The sequence below is a fragment of the Amphibalanus amphitrite genome, unplaced genomic scaffold, assembly GCF_019059575.1.
Source record: "Amphibalanus amphitrite isolate SeventyFive unplaced genomic scaffold, NRLGWU_Aamphi_draft 000592F_arrow, whole genome shotgun sequence".
NCBI classification, from domain to species: domain Eukaryota; kingdom Metazoa; phylum Arthropoda; class Thecostraca; order Balanomorpha; family Balanidae; genus Amphibalanus; species Amphibalanus amphitrite.
This window is the reverse complement of record NW_024882086.1, coordinates 326,351-344,274: the sequence shown is the minus strand read 5'-3', so window position 1 is coordinate 344,274 and position 17,924 is coordinate 326,351. Positions and strand designations below refer to the sequence as shown.

Sequence of the window (17,924 nt, the reverse complement as noted above, 5' to 3'; positions counted from 1 at the left end):
TTCAAAATAATTTTAGAAGTTTAAATCTGGGCATTTTTTGCCCTCAAATCACTTATTTATTTACAAACACAGCAATTTTTGGTTCTAGTAGCCCACCTTTCGACTATGAGGTATTAAATCAGCGTGGCAACTTGCTCCCTCTTTGCTCCCTCGGGTATCTAATTCCGGAATTCTTAAAAACAAGGAAAGTATATATCGAGTTCTCTTTTATACCTATTCAGTTATGTTTTAATGGTGATTAAAATATGACAAATTTTTTAATTACATTTCATATAAGAAAACACGCAAAACAATGAAACAAAAATAACTACGGCAGATAATTACCTTCAGGTATCTAATTCCGACCAATCAGCACCTCAGTAGGATATGACGTCATACAAGAATGGTGGTGAAGGCCGTTTGCAGTCCCGGGCCCTGTTTCACCGGTGATGGCAGCAAGCTACTATCAAATTGCGCGAGCTGACGTAATGTGATGACGTCATACTGCTGACGTAAGGGGCAATTCTGCCGCACGATTGCCGCAATATTGTTTTACGTCATCAACTAAATGTTCGAAGTTTACGTCCAAATTTTCCTTAAACCCAACCTATTTTAAATACATTATACTAAAATATATATATATTAAAAATAAATATACTATCATGACTGCGTAAACTCTTACTTTTAGAGGCTAATACGTCACTCGATGCCGCGGCCAAGGTCGCGGCAATCGTGCGCCAGAACTGCCCATCACGTCAACAGTATGGCGTCATGACATGACGTCAGCTCGCGAAACGTGATAGCAGCTTGCTGCTATCACCGGTGAAACAGGGCCCCGGCCGGTAGGTCACGTGACCGCCGGGCGCCTCGGGTCACGCGGCGGTCGGGAGTCGGACGCGGGGCGTGGTCGCGGGCGGACGCGCGGGGCATCATGCTTTGCTTTGCTTGCTTTGTCAACTTCATATAACTTACTATCGCATTCGTGTGAAAGCCAAACACTGCTCAGTGCCCTTAGAAATTGAGTTTTGGAAAGCTCAAGTCCCTATAGCTCCTCAGGTCGGCAACAATTGAAGCCTCATCTGAACCCATGTGAAAAAACGACGGTAAGGAACCTTGTGTTGCTTTTTCTTTTACCGTCATAATTATCTCAAACCATCACAATTTTGAGTTGCCACATTGTCTGCTTCACTACATTCGTGTAAAACTTGGGTGAAGGCTGGTGGCTCAAAGAAAGGTGAAGATATTTCTTTAAGTGCCTAATCCGTGAAATTGAAATATCCCGGCTTTACAAATCTACACTTTTCATTTTCTCCACGATACATTTTTTAAAATTGTTTAAATTTTATCTACATTTGTTAAAATCGGGGCTTTGTTTTTTTTTTAAACTAGATCATTAAGTTTACTATAGTTTTGTGTAACCTGATGGCTGAAGAAAATAGTAATTTTGCTAAAATGATGTGCGGAAATTTGTTGCTTCCCAAATCAAATTACTCATACCTATAATTTCATTCAAAATTAGGAGGCATTATTACTGTTTTTTCTTCTAACATGAACTGAGTTTGGGTACGGTGCTCCGGAAACGTTGTGGAACTTTAAGCTAGCTAGAGCAGTTTCCATAAAAATTGTTTAGATAGTTGACATGGCTTGTTGACAACTCTTTTGCTGTTTCTAAAAAAGTGAAAAAATATTTTCCTGCATTAAGCACACAAGGCATGTTATTCTCATAAGCTATCGAATGTGTGTGTGTGTTTTTTTAAGCTGGTTTTTTTTAAGCTTTTAAGCTGTAACTTCAGTTACTTCACTTTAGAACATATTGCCCAGAATGCGTCACTGATCATGAGCTGGTATATCATATCATATGTAGCAAATACATAAATGAGAATAGTGTGTCATTAATTTTTGTGCATGCTTCTGGATCATCTGTAATTACATCAAAGGCTCGGCTCAAGAGTGTCCTGCCGACCAGCTTATGCCCAACCCTTTCTGTCCGCAGAACGTCGCCTGCGACTCCCGCACGCCGTTTGCCCCGGCCGTCCGTACTGGTCTTCGCGCTGCGAGCCGCGCTGGAGTTCGCGGCGGCGTCGTGGAGCTCCCATCGGGACGGCGTGTGATGCCCGCGTCGAGCTTATAAGCCGTGAGCTTCGATTGGCGGCTCACGCGGTCACCAGCTGTATGTACAGCCTCGGCCCCGACGACCCCGCTAATGGCCGAGACCGGCATACCCCCGGCATGGGTCCGCTGTCCGGCGCAGCGCTGGCCGCCCGCATGCTATGCTACTTTTGGCTGTATCGCTGCCCAGCGGGAGCGCGCTCCACGCTGCGGAAGAGGTACACGTTGCGACCCGACTGAGGACTGCAACCGGATGGTGACACGTCGGCCTCTGCGCCCTGGCCGGGGCAGGCGTGACCGACGTCACAGTGGAGGAACGCCCAAACAAGACCAGCCCACCGTCGGAGCAGCATGGAAATATCATGTTCTGCCTGGACGTCGGACCCGGCGGCCGCAGTGCACCTGCACACGTGCGGAGAGGGGCGCTGGAGGCTACTCTGGAGCTTCTGCCATTCCGCGGCGCGACTGCTGGCAAAACGGCGGCGATTGAGGCGGTTGGGAACAGCTGCAGCAATGGTGATGGCGGTGATGGCGACATGGCGGTTTGGGACTTCATCTCAGCGCGGCCGCCGCCCAGGCGCCGCTGCGCCCGGCTGCTCAGCCACCTACCGGATGGCGGGGTGGCCCTTACGGCCCTCACGCCCGTTCGGTCTGCGGCCACGTTGTGGGGTGGCGGTCGCGGGGTTAGCGGCGTTGGACTTCGTCCTTTATCCAGACTGCACCGTACCATCTGAACGGATGGATCTGCCAAGAAAGATGACATCCAAGGCGGCTATGAGGCGATCACAAAGCTTCACCAAGAGCTTCTCCTTCATGGGGCCGGCCGGCCGTTAAGTCGCAACACCGGCTGCCGAGTGCCAACAGCTGCGTGCGCTGGCGCCGACGCGTTGTGGGCCGCGCTGCTGACGCCCAAGCTGCGATATCAACCATCTATGAATAAGTGGCAGCGGTGGCGGCTTGTCAGTTGTTAACGTGCCTTAACAGACGTTGCGAATAGCCCGCGTTGGAATCGCATGGTTGGGAACACAACGCAAGTAAAAATGGGCTTCCTTGATGAACCTACTTTTTAAGCATTGTAGCCTTTGTAATTTTGGATGTTTTGTTGTAGATATTATTTTCTACATATATACTATATAGGCACTCACGTGCTTTAAATCGCGCAATGCAATTGAACCATGGTAAAGACAATAATAAATGAACTGAGAGCTGACATGCCCCATGCTTTGTGTGTGTATGTGTGTGTGTGTTTTTTTTTTTTTGGCGAGTCGATAAAAGTGGTTTTGGACACTGGATGAGTTTTTAGGGGTGTGGTGAGGGGGGATGTAATTCCACAGACATTCTGTCAGATTCACTAATGCAGTAGGTCTGTGCGGTGTTTAGTTATCGGAGCATTCTTTGAAAGTCGTGAATAGGGCCACCGAGTACCTAAAGCCGTGATATTCCCCCACAAAAACTTCTTTTAAATAACCGGGGATAGGTATATGAGCAGAGTAAATGCTATTACGAACGCCTATCACAATGCTGAGCGAATAGGAAAATCCATAGATGGAGAATTGTGCCGCGTTACGGGTGCTCGGGCGCACCCAATCCACCGTTACCCCAGCGGTGACCTTGACCCGCATCGTCTGTCTCGGCTCCAAAGCCAAACCGGCGTGGAATTGGGAGCGTTCGAGCACTCATGGTCCAGCGCAATTCTCCACCTAAATCCATTCCTGATACACATTTGCTTGCTCATAGTCATGTAACCCCGGTAAATTCACCCAACTTTCATATTGGTCGCTCCATAGACAGATGGCCACAGAGATCAACTTAAAAGGCCATTGTTGCATTCATTTAGTGGAGATCATTAAAGAGCCGTGACAGGCCACAAGTCGCGTGACATCATACGTGTAACGACCAATGACGACGGCCTGCAAAACCCAATGGAAGCGGCTAGCAGCGTGCAATAAAACAGGGCGCTGCTTTCTAAATGTCTGTCGTGCGCCATAAATGAATATATTCTTTGTAGCCTGGCAACTCAGTATCTTTTTTTAACTATTGTACTAGTATTTAATAATTTCATAATTGTATAATTGTGCTTACGCTTTATGTTGATATTAGTGATAAATCCTTAGATAAAGTAAATCGATGTGATATTTAATAGAAAAATAGCAAACTAACGAACCATTCATTCGAAAGCTGGGGAACCTACTAAAAAGAACTACTAAAATTCCTGAGGAACTTAAGGATCAAATGGGGATTAAATAGATGCCTGCTATTCCGTCGTGAAAACGGCCTTAGTAAACTTTTACAGTAATAAATAACTTTCAAATAAAGCAGAAACTAAACGCAAGTAAAAGATATCATTGAATCCACAACGTATATCCCCTTTAACAAGGACATAAAAAGCCCCTATACCTAATACCTACAACATGGTTATGAACAATTAGTAGCCACAACTCACTTCCGTTAACAGCAAAACTACCGTCGACAGTTGCTAACGAAAACTAGATCAAACTAGATGATCAAACACATACTAACAGACGCTTAGACACCGACCCCGCTGTCGGCTGTGCTATTTCAAGCGGGGTTGATTGACGACCAGTTGTAGCCAGCTATACGACTAGACAAACGACTAGATTCGGAACCGGGGTCGGACCGGTTGGACACGGTAAATTCATGCGGGGTCGATAGTTTCTAGCCGTCGTCGTTGTGAGCTACCGATACAATAGCGACACCTATTGCATCTGTTCGACGATCGTAGCGCCCCCTACCCTTTCCGGGTTCTTCGTCTGTTACGCTACGGCCGCTGACCGAGTGATGCCGTGACATTTAATTAACTAACTGGAAATTTCGAAGCGCGAGTCTGATAAGCAATTTAGTACATATGACTGCTCGTAAAAATAATAAAGAAATGAAACCTAAGGAAACGCGCATCGTAGTTGCATGCAGCCTGCATACATAAATCGTAAAAAGGTCGGGGTCATTTTTCGCTCTCATTTTTTGGTCGGGGACGCAATTTGCTTTTTTACCAGCCCTGGAGCGAACCACCACTACAAGCATGGCCGCCACTTTGGAAGCCTGCGAAATTATTACAGAACTGGTGCAGATAATACATTATTGACGCTACGCTTACGCGGCCGCTCTTCTGATTGAGTTGTCGTTAAGGAAAGGCAGTATTAGGTATTGCCATGGATGAAGTAGTACCTGGATCGGCAACTCCTCGATGTTTGTGACCACCGCTAGGTGGCAGTGGTGTCGAGCGCTAAGGACGCGGGGGAGCGGGTGCTATTCAAAACAATGGTCGGCGTCGCGTCGTAGGATCGTTTGCCTTGTTTTTTGAAAAGTTAAGCCCCTTTGGAGCAGATTGGAAGGTTTCAGAAGATGGAGGAAGATGGCAAGGTAAGGTTGGTAAGGTTTTCTTGTGGTTGGAGGGTCTGAGTGGCCTAAAATATTACTGTAAAGAGCGGCTGTTGACGATACTGGCGCACATTGCTTCTCGCCGTATGTCGTTAAAAATCGTATAATTTCCGTAATTGGAATGGTTAATCACTTATTTATATGTTAATTTTATGTTTTTATATGTTTGTTATATGTTTGACACATCATATCTCAAGCTTTCACATGCCGCTGATATAGCCATGGTTTTGCTTGCGATGCAATTTCGGTCTTGGCAGCGCATGATAGGTGGTGGATGATGCATTGTTAGTTGTGAATTGCTTAAGTTTTTGTTAAGTTTTTAGGTTGGCAAAATCAGTTAGTGTACCATTATTTTTTAACTCAATATTTGTTCAACTCTTGAAAGTAGTTTCTGTTTTATATTGTGTAGTGCCAATACCTATAAATTGGTCCACTGCTCACTGCTCAGTACTCACTGCTCACCCATATCAGTTTCCTACATATTTCTCTGAACGGCTGACTAGAGTGCAACACACTTCAGGAGCAGCTGACTGGCTTCATGTCATTTCAGCTAATTTTTATAACCTGCTTGCCAATGCCTTGATTTCATAAATAGTTGAATGATATTGAATAAAAAAACACATTTAAATAAATCATATTATCAGCATGAAAAACTGAACCATTTGACAGTAAAAAGAAAGCCTAATGGCAGCCAGTGTCAACCACAAATGACAAAAGAGTGCTGACCCTGGTCCCTGACATCAGCTTCCTTCTTTTCTCAAAGTCAAAAGGTCCAGAGTTGTACGAAGAAGTTTGTGAGTTTCCCTCCATTGACTGATATATAACAATCACTTTTTCAGAACGAGTGCTAGCCAAACTGTGTGTAGATATCAGATAGATTTAAGCAAGATCAAAGCCATTTTAAACTATGTAAGCCTACCATATGAGGTGTTAAGCTTTTAGGTACTTTTGTTTGGTAGTACCTATCTTGTCAAGGTATTATTTTTTTTTTGCCAACATCATCTCAATGTAGGTAAAACACTTTTTTGTGATGTTGTGGGGAAACAGTTTGCCTTGGAATGCCCTCACTCTCCCTTTCATTATGGTATGCTCAGGTATCTAATTTCCCTCTCTCACTCTTTGTTTCAGATCAAAGAGATGGATTCAGTTTCCACGGTGTGCTGACTTGAATTGGCATCCTGTGATTTGTGATGTGAATTATGATGCACGCACACGCAGGTGCACGCCCACTGCGGACACGTGTGACGTAACGGCAGCAGGCGGACGAGGTGTGAACTGGCTCGACCGAAAATGTTTAAGGTATCACAGCGTTTGTAAGTGACTAACATACCCACTACGCCCTACGGGCATACCCATTGAGCGGATAATGCGTTCGTGTGCATCGTGTTTGCATTTATTCCCGATATACTCTGGTGGGAGATGTGAATTGGAAACCAACTTGGTGCTACGACACCGTTTAAGGCATGTGGCACGTCGTTTCTCGAAACCTATCTATCAGTTTATGCAATAATATGCATTGTATACATTGTGTGTCATCTTTCACCTTAGTTGTCATTGAACCTGTGTTAAATTCTGAACTTCAGGCCGAGACAGACTATTTCCACAGTCAGGAAATCGCACACGAGAGCCTATTCAAATCCATTAAGTTGCAATAGCATCAATCGCACGCAAGGAGGTGCGTGTTATGGATGCGAGTGCGACCGGGGTTTATTTGAATAGGCTCTCAGTCTTGCACATGATTTCTGACTGCGGAAAGAGTCGGTTTCAGCCTGTACTCAGTAGGTAATTCGCTCATGCGACGGCAAATATAAGTTCAATATGGAAACAGTTTTTTTTTAACGAAACGGCATATGATGAGCTTATAATCCTGGAATGCTTCTTGATAGAAATTGTAAGTGATGCAGATGTTCGTTAATCGATATGACAGCATTTGTCTTGATCTTTATAAGTCAGTCAAAATGGCTGTGGCAATGATTTGGATGTTTCACGGCGGACGGCACATTCCCTCTGCAGACGACTGAGTCGGAATGCTCATTGCTCATTGCTCAAGCTGATCAGGGGCAACCCGAGTGATAGACAAAGTCGTTTGATCGAAGGTATTTTCAGGCAGCTGGCAGAAGGCGCCTGGCCTGGCCATGAGAGCTAACAATACGACGTGCTGAGGTAAAATCGGCCAGTCGCGCTCGGTAAACGACCCACCACACCATTCTTTCCAAAACGATACATAGTCTACGGAACCGCCCTGGACCGCTCTTCCGGAACCCGACACTGTTGGCCTATGCCAAACTTAGCCGGGGCTGGTTCAGGCCATGTAACTTGCCCGTCATTTTCGGACTTTGCTGGTATCGGCCGCTGTCTGACTGGGCGGCGGCGGCGGGCTGTCCTTAGCAGGGATCAGTCTGCTCGATAGGTGGCAGCACTTTCGGGCGGTCGCGCAATACAATGGGAATTCCGCGGAGTTGCCGATCCAGGTAGTAGGTAATCCATGGTATTGCCCAGAAGATATCACGTGATAAGCTGAAGGAATTCCTTCAAGCTGAAGGAATTCCTTTGTTGAGCCGCTAGAATCCGAAGGAAACAGCGGAAATTGCCTACGACTATTTAATGAATTCAACGGTGATGAATAAGTGCGAAAAACGTTTTGGCTTTATAAAATTTGATGAAATGACCAGGGTAAAAGTTTTATTACTGGCGGTCAATTCAAAACGGCGCAAACATCTAAACAGTGAAGATAGTGAAGCACGATTCAAAGTGTAGTACACCTTTCGTACTTTGAGCGGCGATAGCGGGATAACGGCGTGGAGCTTCGAGGATCGGTCTTCAGTTCCCGGACCAGAAAGGTGGGGCCTATATGCAATGTCAAATTTCATCAAAATGGTGATACTGTCCCTTTAAGCCGTCAGTACGTAAAGAAACAAACAATTTATATAGGATCTAGACTGAAGAAATAAGTCGCTGGCGTATAATAAGTAATTGAAAACAACTTTCTGCCAAGGTTCAATACTCCAACGAATGCAATTTTACTGATTCCGTGTGCTAGCCATTTTCCCAATCGTATGAAGAAGACATCAAAAGACCGGTGAACCTTATTGGTGGCGGTGTGTCATTTTCACGATCTACTTGGCCAAGAGCTGCCAGAGGTTTACGAGCACGGACACATACCATGCAGCGCTGTACAGAGCGGAATGATTGTCATATCACACTACTGCCACATCATATTGCAGCATATATTGTCATTTACAGCCCAGTCCGGCTAAAGCCTCACTTTTACAGATTCGCCGAATTTCGAACAGCGTCCTTGGATTCGCCACGTGTCGGCCATTTCAAATAGAGCTCGCCAGCAGTCGGATCGAACCAAAGCCGATCCAAATGGTACATTTCGCGTGTAAATTGGCTTCCAAGCTCGCTTTTGGCATACAGATAAAGATGCCACGCGAAATGGTATCAACACAGTCAACATTTCGATAGAGCTACCTATGTGATAGCGAGCCTATAACATCTTTCACCGATGAATAAATAGGTATTTTGTCTTCCCTTTCTTCATCTTTCTTGGATAAAGAGAAGTGTGTGGATCATTATTCCACAATACCACACCATACAAGGTTGAGTGAGTGCATATCATCACACCCACCCACACCGCACTCACCGAGTTCATCGTTATCCGAGGAGCTGTCGTACTGCCGCTGGCGCCATTCGTTGCTCCTGTTGCGGTGCACGCCTCTGCCGCCGGGTGACGAGTTGGATCGCTGACTGCCCCTTCCGTCCATCATCGGAGCGTCACTGCCGCACACAGACAGGGAAAGGTCAGAGGTCATAGGTCAGAGGTCAGGGGTTACGCTCCTGTCAGCGCCCGAATCCGCCGGGGATTAGCGAGAGCATCCAGCTATTCGCAGAAACCGATACGGAAACTATGCGACCCGATTAGATCTGCTCAATAAATTAAACAGCGCGCAGCAAGTTGGAAAAGGTTGACAGAGTGCTAGGATATAAGCCTGCTCACTGCACTGGACTAAATGTAGCCTAGTGTATGCCCAAGCCCAGGCTTCCTCTCCAAATGAGCAGATAAACATTAGAGGGGGAGCGGGATAAAGACGGTGTGATTAAAGAGGGACTGTGGCGCGGTGCAGGGGCTGCGCGGGGATCAGGTAACAGAAAGGGCAGCAGGGGAAACAGTTACCATCTGACGCGGTGGGCTTTCGGTCGTCATTCCGAACAATACCGGCCCGGGACGGCACACAAGGCGAGGATGGGGAGGCGGCGGGGGCGGTAGCGGGGCGGGATGACAATGGCGCATCCCCGCCAGCACAGCCGTCGGCAAACTCTGGCTCCGAGTCCGGTACAATAGGAAACAGCTGCGCCGCCCGCCGCCGCCGCATGCATTAGCCAGAAGGCAGCCCCAGACACGGGAAATGCATCGGCCCAATATGCATGATACAAGAAGTACACATCCGGGGCACTCGCGCTAAATGCATGGTCCAAATAGCGGCAGATAGTGCTGCGCTGTATCGCTCGTTAGAGCTGCGTCTCAACGGTCCGGCAGTTGGGCGTTAGAGCTGCCGCTGCCATCCACACGCGGTCGATATCGTAACTCTGTTCCGGCGGCAATATGGCAGAGTAACAGCGACTTCCATCAACTACTAAAGCCTGAGTAACTAGCCATATAACGTGGAGGGCGGCGGCCGGGCGGAGCGCGCGGCGCGCCGCCGGTCCGCGGAGCGTGGCGCCTGGCACGGGGTGGTGTAATCACTCGGCTACTGTTGGCCGCCCCTGCCGACCGGCCAAATCACGGCGCGGACCACTCCCAGCGGCGCCGCGCTCGTTACCATCTTTACGGCTTTGTTAGTGGGCTAACGTGACAGAGCCGGCTCCAGATTTGACATGGGAAATTAATGTCCAGATAAATTGGGGCAGCATGTGGTGAGATAGTGGACCACTTCAGGGTATCACAAAATGAAAGGATGCATATGCAATATGCATCTTGCATATGCGCACATCTAGGGACGAGGAGCCTGCAAAGCATTCGTATAAAATATAAAATAAATTGCAATACGTAACCGAAAGACAAGGGACAAAGCTCTAAGCAGTGTTTTTAGAATTTGCAATGAGTGACCTATTTTGTTCTCGATTCAAATGGGTTTTTATTAGCTACAAAAGGCTAGTGAGACAGGTACCCATGACCAAACATTAAACTTACGCCTTAAATCTTGGAAATGATTTCACATGTTCAAGCAATTGCGTTTTATGGTTCCTGCTTTTCGCCGACTGTCTTTTGCGACCTGAATACTGTTCAGACATGTCGCACTTATAAGAATTATGTCGAGCCAATATTCTCTAAATGCCAGCTGGCAAAAGCTCTTTCGCTTTTACGTTGGAATAAAGCTTCCAGCAAAGCGGTAAACTAAGGGTTTGGGCGGTCTTTGACTCTGATATATATTATATATAGACTCTGATATAAGAGATCGTCGCTTACCACCATCGGACCAATTAGCGTCAAAACTTGAGGCCAAATTACTAACGCTGGCTGATCGAATAGACGCGCTGTCGATCAGCCTGGTATGGCTTCACACATTGATACAAATAATTGTTCTTAACGAAAGGATATTAACAAAACTTAGGGGAACATGCGGTACTATTGGCGGCCATACGGGGGAATTCGGACGATCGTTTCAAGCAACAAACAGGTGATAAAAAGACGATAGTTACAGGGGGCAAAACTTAACAAATAGTAAAATGTATCCAGTCCAGTTTGGGACACGATTGCCCAAAATGCAATTGCACGGTAAGTACTAAGTAGGGCGTTCGGTCCCTCACCGGAGAAGAGACGATATCTTTACCGCAGCAGGCACCCTCGCGAGCGCTAATGCCATCAGGTCTGTGACGAATGATGGGGCAGGACTGCTTTTATCTCGTTTGCCCGGTCCATTTCGGTAATCAGATCGTAAGTGAGCAGCAGTGATTTGATTAAGTCATTGCGCTTATGCAGTGCGGGGGAGTAAGTTTCACATGTATGTATATTGGATGGAAATACAGTACACCGATATGGATCAGGCCGCACAAATCCAACTAGGACGGGCGAAGCAAATGCGACACATGACAGGAACGTAAATATGACCGATGGTGAACATACTTTCCGCTTCCAGGATGGTGAGGTGGGGACGTGGGGTGCATTTCGCCGAAAACTCCATCCTTTGTAAATGTAGAGATATCCATACAAATGCATAAAGAAAAAACAGCACTACCGTACGTGGATAGATAAAAACAAAGATAGAAACTAGTGCAATCAAAACATAGCTGAAACTATAACGCACAATTAACATACCCACTGAGGCTCTGACAATACATTAGCTCGGCCACATCCGCAATATGTTCGCAGCACTCACGATAAGCGGCAGTTAATCATATTTCATGAGCCCGGTCAACATAGTTGCTGGTGTGAATAGCCCACACCAGCTGCGGTGGTTGGAACACGCACCGTCCTTCCTGTGCATAAATCCGCCTGCAGGCCAGCAACGGAAACTCTGCAATTAGACAGCATATCTGACCGCAGCAGCACGGGCCAGGCGCGGCCGTCTCACATATAGCTGTAGTGCGGTACAGTCTATGCAGTCAGGTAGTGTAGCGCTGGCGCGCGGTGCGAGAAACGCCTGCGCGGTATACTGTACCGCAGGACACGAGTGTCGAGCGGCACAGTATACCAGTACAGGCAAAGTAGGCAAAACCTGGCCGCCCGCGCAGTGTCCCACATACGACGAAAATGGCCATGGCTGTTATTTCTGAAAGTGCCAATTAATTATCCTTATGAGGAGGATCCGTGCAGATTTCACATGAAATCTAACAATGATGGAAAATTATGAAAAATGTAGAACAGTCTGGGTGAATGATGGATGATGTGAAAAAGAGGTGAATTTGTATCGACACTTGGCTAATAGTTTTACGAATTTCGAATACAGTCATTTAAAGTAACTGGTCCCTTTTACGATACCCGGCAAGAACAATCGTTAAAATGTTATTGACGTAACATTATGGTCCTCCGGGCCGGATCGAGTACCGTAAAATAACTGTAACCAGTTAAGGAATTGATTGACTGCGATTCGATAGGTAACGTAACTATGAGTGTACGATCGGCTTGCGGTGATAGGTCTGCATCTGCAAGTCTCAAAACCCGAAGTGAGGCTGAAATGAGCTCTACGTCCACCACTCGCAGTTCGGTAAGAAGGCGAGCGCTCGTATCACAGCTCAAAGCCGAACAGGCGAAGCGAGTGGCAGACGAGAAGATTAAGGCAGCTGAGGTTCGTGCGAGGCTAGCAAGAGATGAAGCTTTAGCTGAAGCACGACAGGCAGCTGACCAAGCGGAGGTAGACGCGCTGGAACTTCAAATAATGGAAGAAGAGGTTGGATTGCGAAATTCGGTCGGCACTGCAGATGAAGATGGAATGCGACCGGTATCCATGCACCACCAGCCGCCGCCCATGGACCGCGCTGTTGACAAGGTGAGCCCTGTGCCGCCGACCCCGATGGCTCGCGCTCAGAACGAGCAGTCTGATCAGCGGGTCCAGTGTCAACTGCTTGGTGACACGCCAGCTGCAGCGTGTCAAAGTATTGCCGGAGCGCAGTCTGGAAATGCGGGAGGGAGTAACCCGACTCGTCCACCCAATCAAGAGAACAACCCGGCAGACAGATCGCCCGATCGAAGCCATCGCACAAGACGATGGGTTGAAGCCAACACAAACTTCGCTCCTGTTCATGCCTCGCTGCCCAAGATACAGCTTGGGATGTTTGATGGGTCTCCGTTAGAGTGGCCCCGGTGGATCTCGCTCTTTCGAGCCCTGGTTCATGATAATGCGTCGCTGACTGACACAGAGCGCATGATTCACCTCCAGTCGTTCCTGACGGGAGACGCTCGTGAAGCCGTGCGTGGTCTGCTCTGTGACATGTCGCTCTATGAAGTGGCGCTGAGCGAGCTGGAGACTCAATTTGGAAACCCGACTGCTGTCGTCCAGAGCACACTCAGCAGCATTCTTCAGCACCCGGTAGTGAAGCACAACGATATCGCTAGCCTGACAAGTCTGTCGCGAGCCCTGCACACGGCCGTGTGCGTACTAAAGAGCATGGGCTACCAAGCGGATTTAGCCGCGACCTCTTCAATGCAGCAGGTGATAGCCAAGCTACCAAGCACGCTGGCCTGGCAGTGGGGCCAGCTAGAAGTGGAAATGATGCCACACGTACCCACTCTGGAAGACATTGATTCTTGGCTTGGGAAAGTAGTGCTGGCGGGCCGCCGCGTTCAGCCTGTGCTCTGCTCAAGGGTACAGGACAGTGTCGCCAGATCAGCGCATACACCGGCACCGCTGAACAGGCGCCGGGGCGACACAAGAGGGAATAAAAGTTCAGCTCAGCGCACAACTTTTGCGACTGCTTCTGGAGCGGCTGTCAGTGCTGACTGTGCTGTGTGCCAAAGTGGCGCCCACGCACTCGCCGAATGCCCATCTTTTCTGGAGAAAACACCGGAGGAGCGCGGTCACATCGTGCGCAGTGGCCGCCGCTGTTTCCGATGTCTCAGTACTGGCCACTGGCTGAGCAAATGTTCGAGCAGAACAGTCTGTGGAGAGCGGGGCTGCAAGGGGAGACACCATCGCCTTCTCCACATACCGTCGGCGCAATCTCCTCATCCCGCACAAACAAGACCGACGGCGACGACAGACGCCCGTGACGTAATGGCAATGACGCAGACGGAGACGCATACAAGCCAGCGCACCTTGCTACAAATTGTTCCAATCCGGATTCATGGAACTGAAGGACGCTACAAGGATACCCTCGCACTGTTGGACTCCGGTGCCGATACGAGTCTGTGCGAGGAGCACGTGCTAAAGGAACTGGGGATTGACGGAGACAGGAGGGAGCTACAACTGGCCAATGTTGAAGGAAGCGGAGACAACAGACTCGCGATCAGAACGAGTCTGCAAGTGTCCTCCTTGTCCCCAGGAAGTAACGCCAAGACGGTCACAGTACAAGAGGTGTTCTCCGTCGCCCGACTGAATGTGCGTCCTCAAAGCGTGGACTGGAGGCAAAGGAAGGCCTGGAAGCATCTGGATGATATAGTGATTCCAGACAACAATGGAAAGGCCGTTGAACTGCTGCTGGGGGCCAATGTTCTGGAGGCCATGCTGCAGCAGGAGGTCAGAGTCGGCAAGCCAGGACAACCAGTGGCAGTACGAACCCACTTCGGCTGGTGTCTGACCGGAAATGTGGCTCAGCTGGTGACCCATGGCCAGCGAGAGGTGATGCACATTTCCAAGCACCGCTCAGCTGAAGACGAGCTGGTGACTATGCTGAAGGACTGGTGGTCAACGGAGGCATTTGGTACTGCGTACAACATGAAAGAGCCGACATCTCAGGAAGACCGGCGAGCTGAAGACATCATGGCAAGGACTACCACGTGGCGCGGCGATCGCTACGAGACAGGGCTGCTGTGGTGTGATGAAAATGTCAAGCTGCCTGACAACTACCCCATGGCCATGCGCCGGCTGGAAAACACAGAGAGGGCTCTGCGCCGAGCTCCTGAGAAGGCGACAGCGTACCAACAGAGTATGGAGGAAAATGTGAAGAAAGGATACGCGCGGAAGCTTGATGATGAGGAACTGCTGGTACAACATGACCGCACCTGGTATTTGCCTCATCACGCAGTCGCCAGCAAGCCAGGCAAATTCCGCGTGGTCTTCGACGCAGCGAGCAGCTATGGAGGTAGCTCTCTTAACGGGCATCTGCTGTCTGGACCGGACCTCCTAAGATCACTCCCAGGGGTGCTGCTACGTTTCCGTCTAGGGTCCGTTGGTCTCTGCGCCGACATAGAGAAGATGTTCATGCAGGTGGCTGTGAGAGTTGAGGACCAGGCCTCACTCCGCTATCTCTGGCGCGATCTGGATAGCACCCGTCCGCCAGATATATACCAAATGGACAGGGTAATATTCGGCGCTCGGAGCTCTCCAGCATCAGCCAGCTACGCACTACGCCGAACAGCCCAGGAGAAGAGTGATGACACTGTAGCTGGACGCAGAGCACGGGAAATTGTCGAAAGAGACTTCTATATGGACGATTTAGCCACCTCTGAAGCAGACAGCGATACAGCACAAGAGACGGCGGCAGAGGTGACAGCGCTGCTCTCCAGGGGAGGCTTCAGACTCTGCAAATGGAACAGCAACTCCAGGGAGGTGCTTGCGAGGATCTCGATGGAAGACAGAGCGGCTGGTGCCGTAGATCTAAACGCGTCACTACCGACACAGAAGGTCCTGGGTGTGCAGTGGGATGCAGAGCTAGATGAGCTGAGTCCCAGTGCTCCGTCAGTCACGAATGTCGGGCCGACAACACCAACTACAAAGCGCGAGATCCTACGGGTTATCGCTGGTATTTTTGACCCGCTGGGGCTGGCGAGCCCTTTCCTGGTCATGGGGAAGATGATACTGCAGACACTCTGGTCGACTGAACACACCTGGGACAGCCCTCTCTCTGATGAGGAGTGCAGCGAAGTGGCAGCTTGGATCTCAGAGTTGCAGTCAATAGAGAAGATTCGAGTCCCAAGATGCTACGCGTATCAGCAACACACCAAGAAAACAGTCACGAAGACGTTACACGTCTTCTGTGACGCCTCTGAGCGAGCCTTTGGGGCAGTCGCTTACCTCAGGCACGAATATGCAGACGGTGCTATCCACTGCTCCTTGATTATGAGCCGATGTAGGGTGGCGCCGCTAAAAAGGTTGACGATCGTCCGTCTAGAGATGCAGGCGGCGGTGCTGGCTGTGCGCTTGGCGGCCCAAGTAGCTCAGGAGCTGAACTTGAATCAAAGTGACACGGTCTTTTGGAGCGACAGCAAAGTCGTCCTCAGCTACATCGAGAACAACAGCAGGCGCTTCCACACGTTCGTTGCTAATCGTGTGGCCGAGATCCGTGACGTGTCTGAGCCCAGACAGTGGCGTCATGTGCCGACCGAGCTCAACCCAGCAGACGACTGCTCGCGGGGATCGAAAGCCTCCGACCTGAAGAGAGACAGCCGATGGATAAGGGGACCCGACTTCTTGTGGCAGTCAGAAGATGCCTGGCCACCAGACCAGCAGCTGTCACTGAAAGATGAGGATCCAGAGCTTAAGACGGTGATGGTCACACAACACAGCGCCCGGCAGACCATCCTTGTCCTGCCTGACCCACAACGGTTCTGTAAATGGGTCCGCTACAAGAGAACTGTCGCCTGGATTTTGCGATTCACGAGGAACATGTTGGAAGCGCTGAAGCCTCAAGTCGCACAGCCAAACGCTCTCGAGCGGGAGCCACTATCCGCCGAGGAGCTACATGAAGCAGAAAACCTGGCGGTGCGATGTGCCCAACGGGAGGCATTTGCTCAAGAGATTGAGGCACTAAACGAAGGTAAGGAGCTCCCTTCGTCAAGCAGTCTTCTGCAGCTGACTCCAATGCTAGACTCAGAGGGGCTGCTACGAGTCGGCGGGCGGCTATCCAATGCTCCTGTGCCAGAAGAGACCCGCCACCCTGTGATCCTCCCGAGAAGTAACTGCATCTCGAGGCTCATCATCGACGCAGTTCATCGACGACTGATGCACGCGGGAACCGAACATGTCCTAAATGAGCTCCGTCAGGCCTACTGGGTGCCGCGCGCCCGGCAAGAAGTCAAGAAGGTAGTGGCTGACTGCCCTCTTTGCCGACGACGCCGAGCTAAGCCGTGTCAGCCCCGCATGGCCGACTTGCCGACCGCACGTTTCGACACGAAGTACGCCTTCAGTTCAATTGGGCTCGACTTCTTCGGTCCTCTAAAGATCAAGGTGCATGGAGGACGAATCGAGAAGAAGTGGTGTATGCTGGTCACGTGCCTCTCCACGCGCGGGGTCCATCTGGAGCTGACATCCTCCCTGAGTACCGACAGCTTCCTGATGGCCTTCCGCAGGTATATCGCACGACGTGGACCGCCATCAGACGTCTTCTGTGACAACGGATCGTGTCTGCGGGCTGGAGAGAAAGAGCTACGCCAGCTGCTGCGACAATGGAACCAGCACACTATCAGCGATGAGCTCACTCAACGCGACATCCGGTGGCATTTTAACCCACCGGCTGCCTGTGATATGGGCGGCGCCTGGGAACGGATGGTGGGGACTGTCAAACGCGCGCTGAGAGCTGTCCTCGGGCGGCTGCTTGTTTCCGAGGAAGTACTGCACACTGTTTTGACTGAAGTGGAAGCAGTCGTCAACAGCCGCCCACTCACGCACGTGTCGACAGACCCGAACAGTTTGGAGGCACTGACGCCCAATCATCTGCTGTTGGGGCGTCCGGTCAGGCGTCTGCCTCCAGGATTGTTCCGAGACGAAGAGAGCTGCTCCAAACGAGTTTGGCGGCAGAGCCAGGCGCTAACAGACCAGTTCTGGCGGAGATGGCTTCGA

At 49.7% G+C, this 17,924-nt stretch overlaps 1 protein-coding gene and 1 long non-coding RNA gene across 2 annotated transcripts in view; one reads left to right on the top strand and one right to left on the bottom strand.

Annotated features, from left to right (window-relative positions):
- Positions 1-17,924, bottom strand: part of LOC122394457 — a 58,768-nt gene that overhangs the window by 10,072 nt on the left and 30,772 nt on the right. The window contains exon 3 of the mRNA XM_043391345.1: positions 9,134-9,267. Within this exon, the coding sequence (XP_043247280.1) occupies positions 9,134-9,257 (124 nt within the window). The 5' untranslated portion in view covers positions 9,258-9,267. The remainder of the gene's footprint in view (positions 1-9,133; positions 9,268-17,924) is intronic.
- Positions 5,265-7,312, top strand: LOC122394459. Its single transcript, XR_006258873.1, has 2 exons — positions 5,265-5,469; positions 6,616-7,312. It is a non-coding gene; the product is annotated as an uncharacterized LOC122394459 (long non-coding RNA).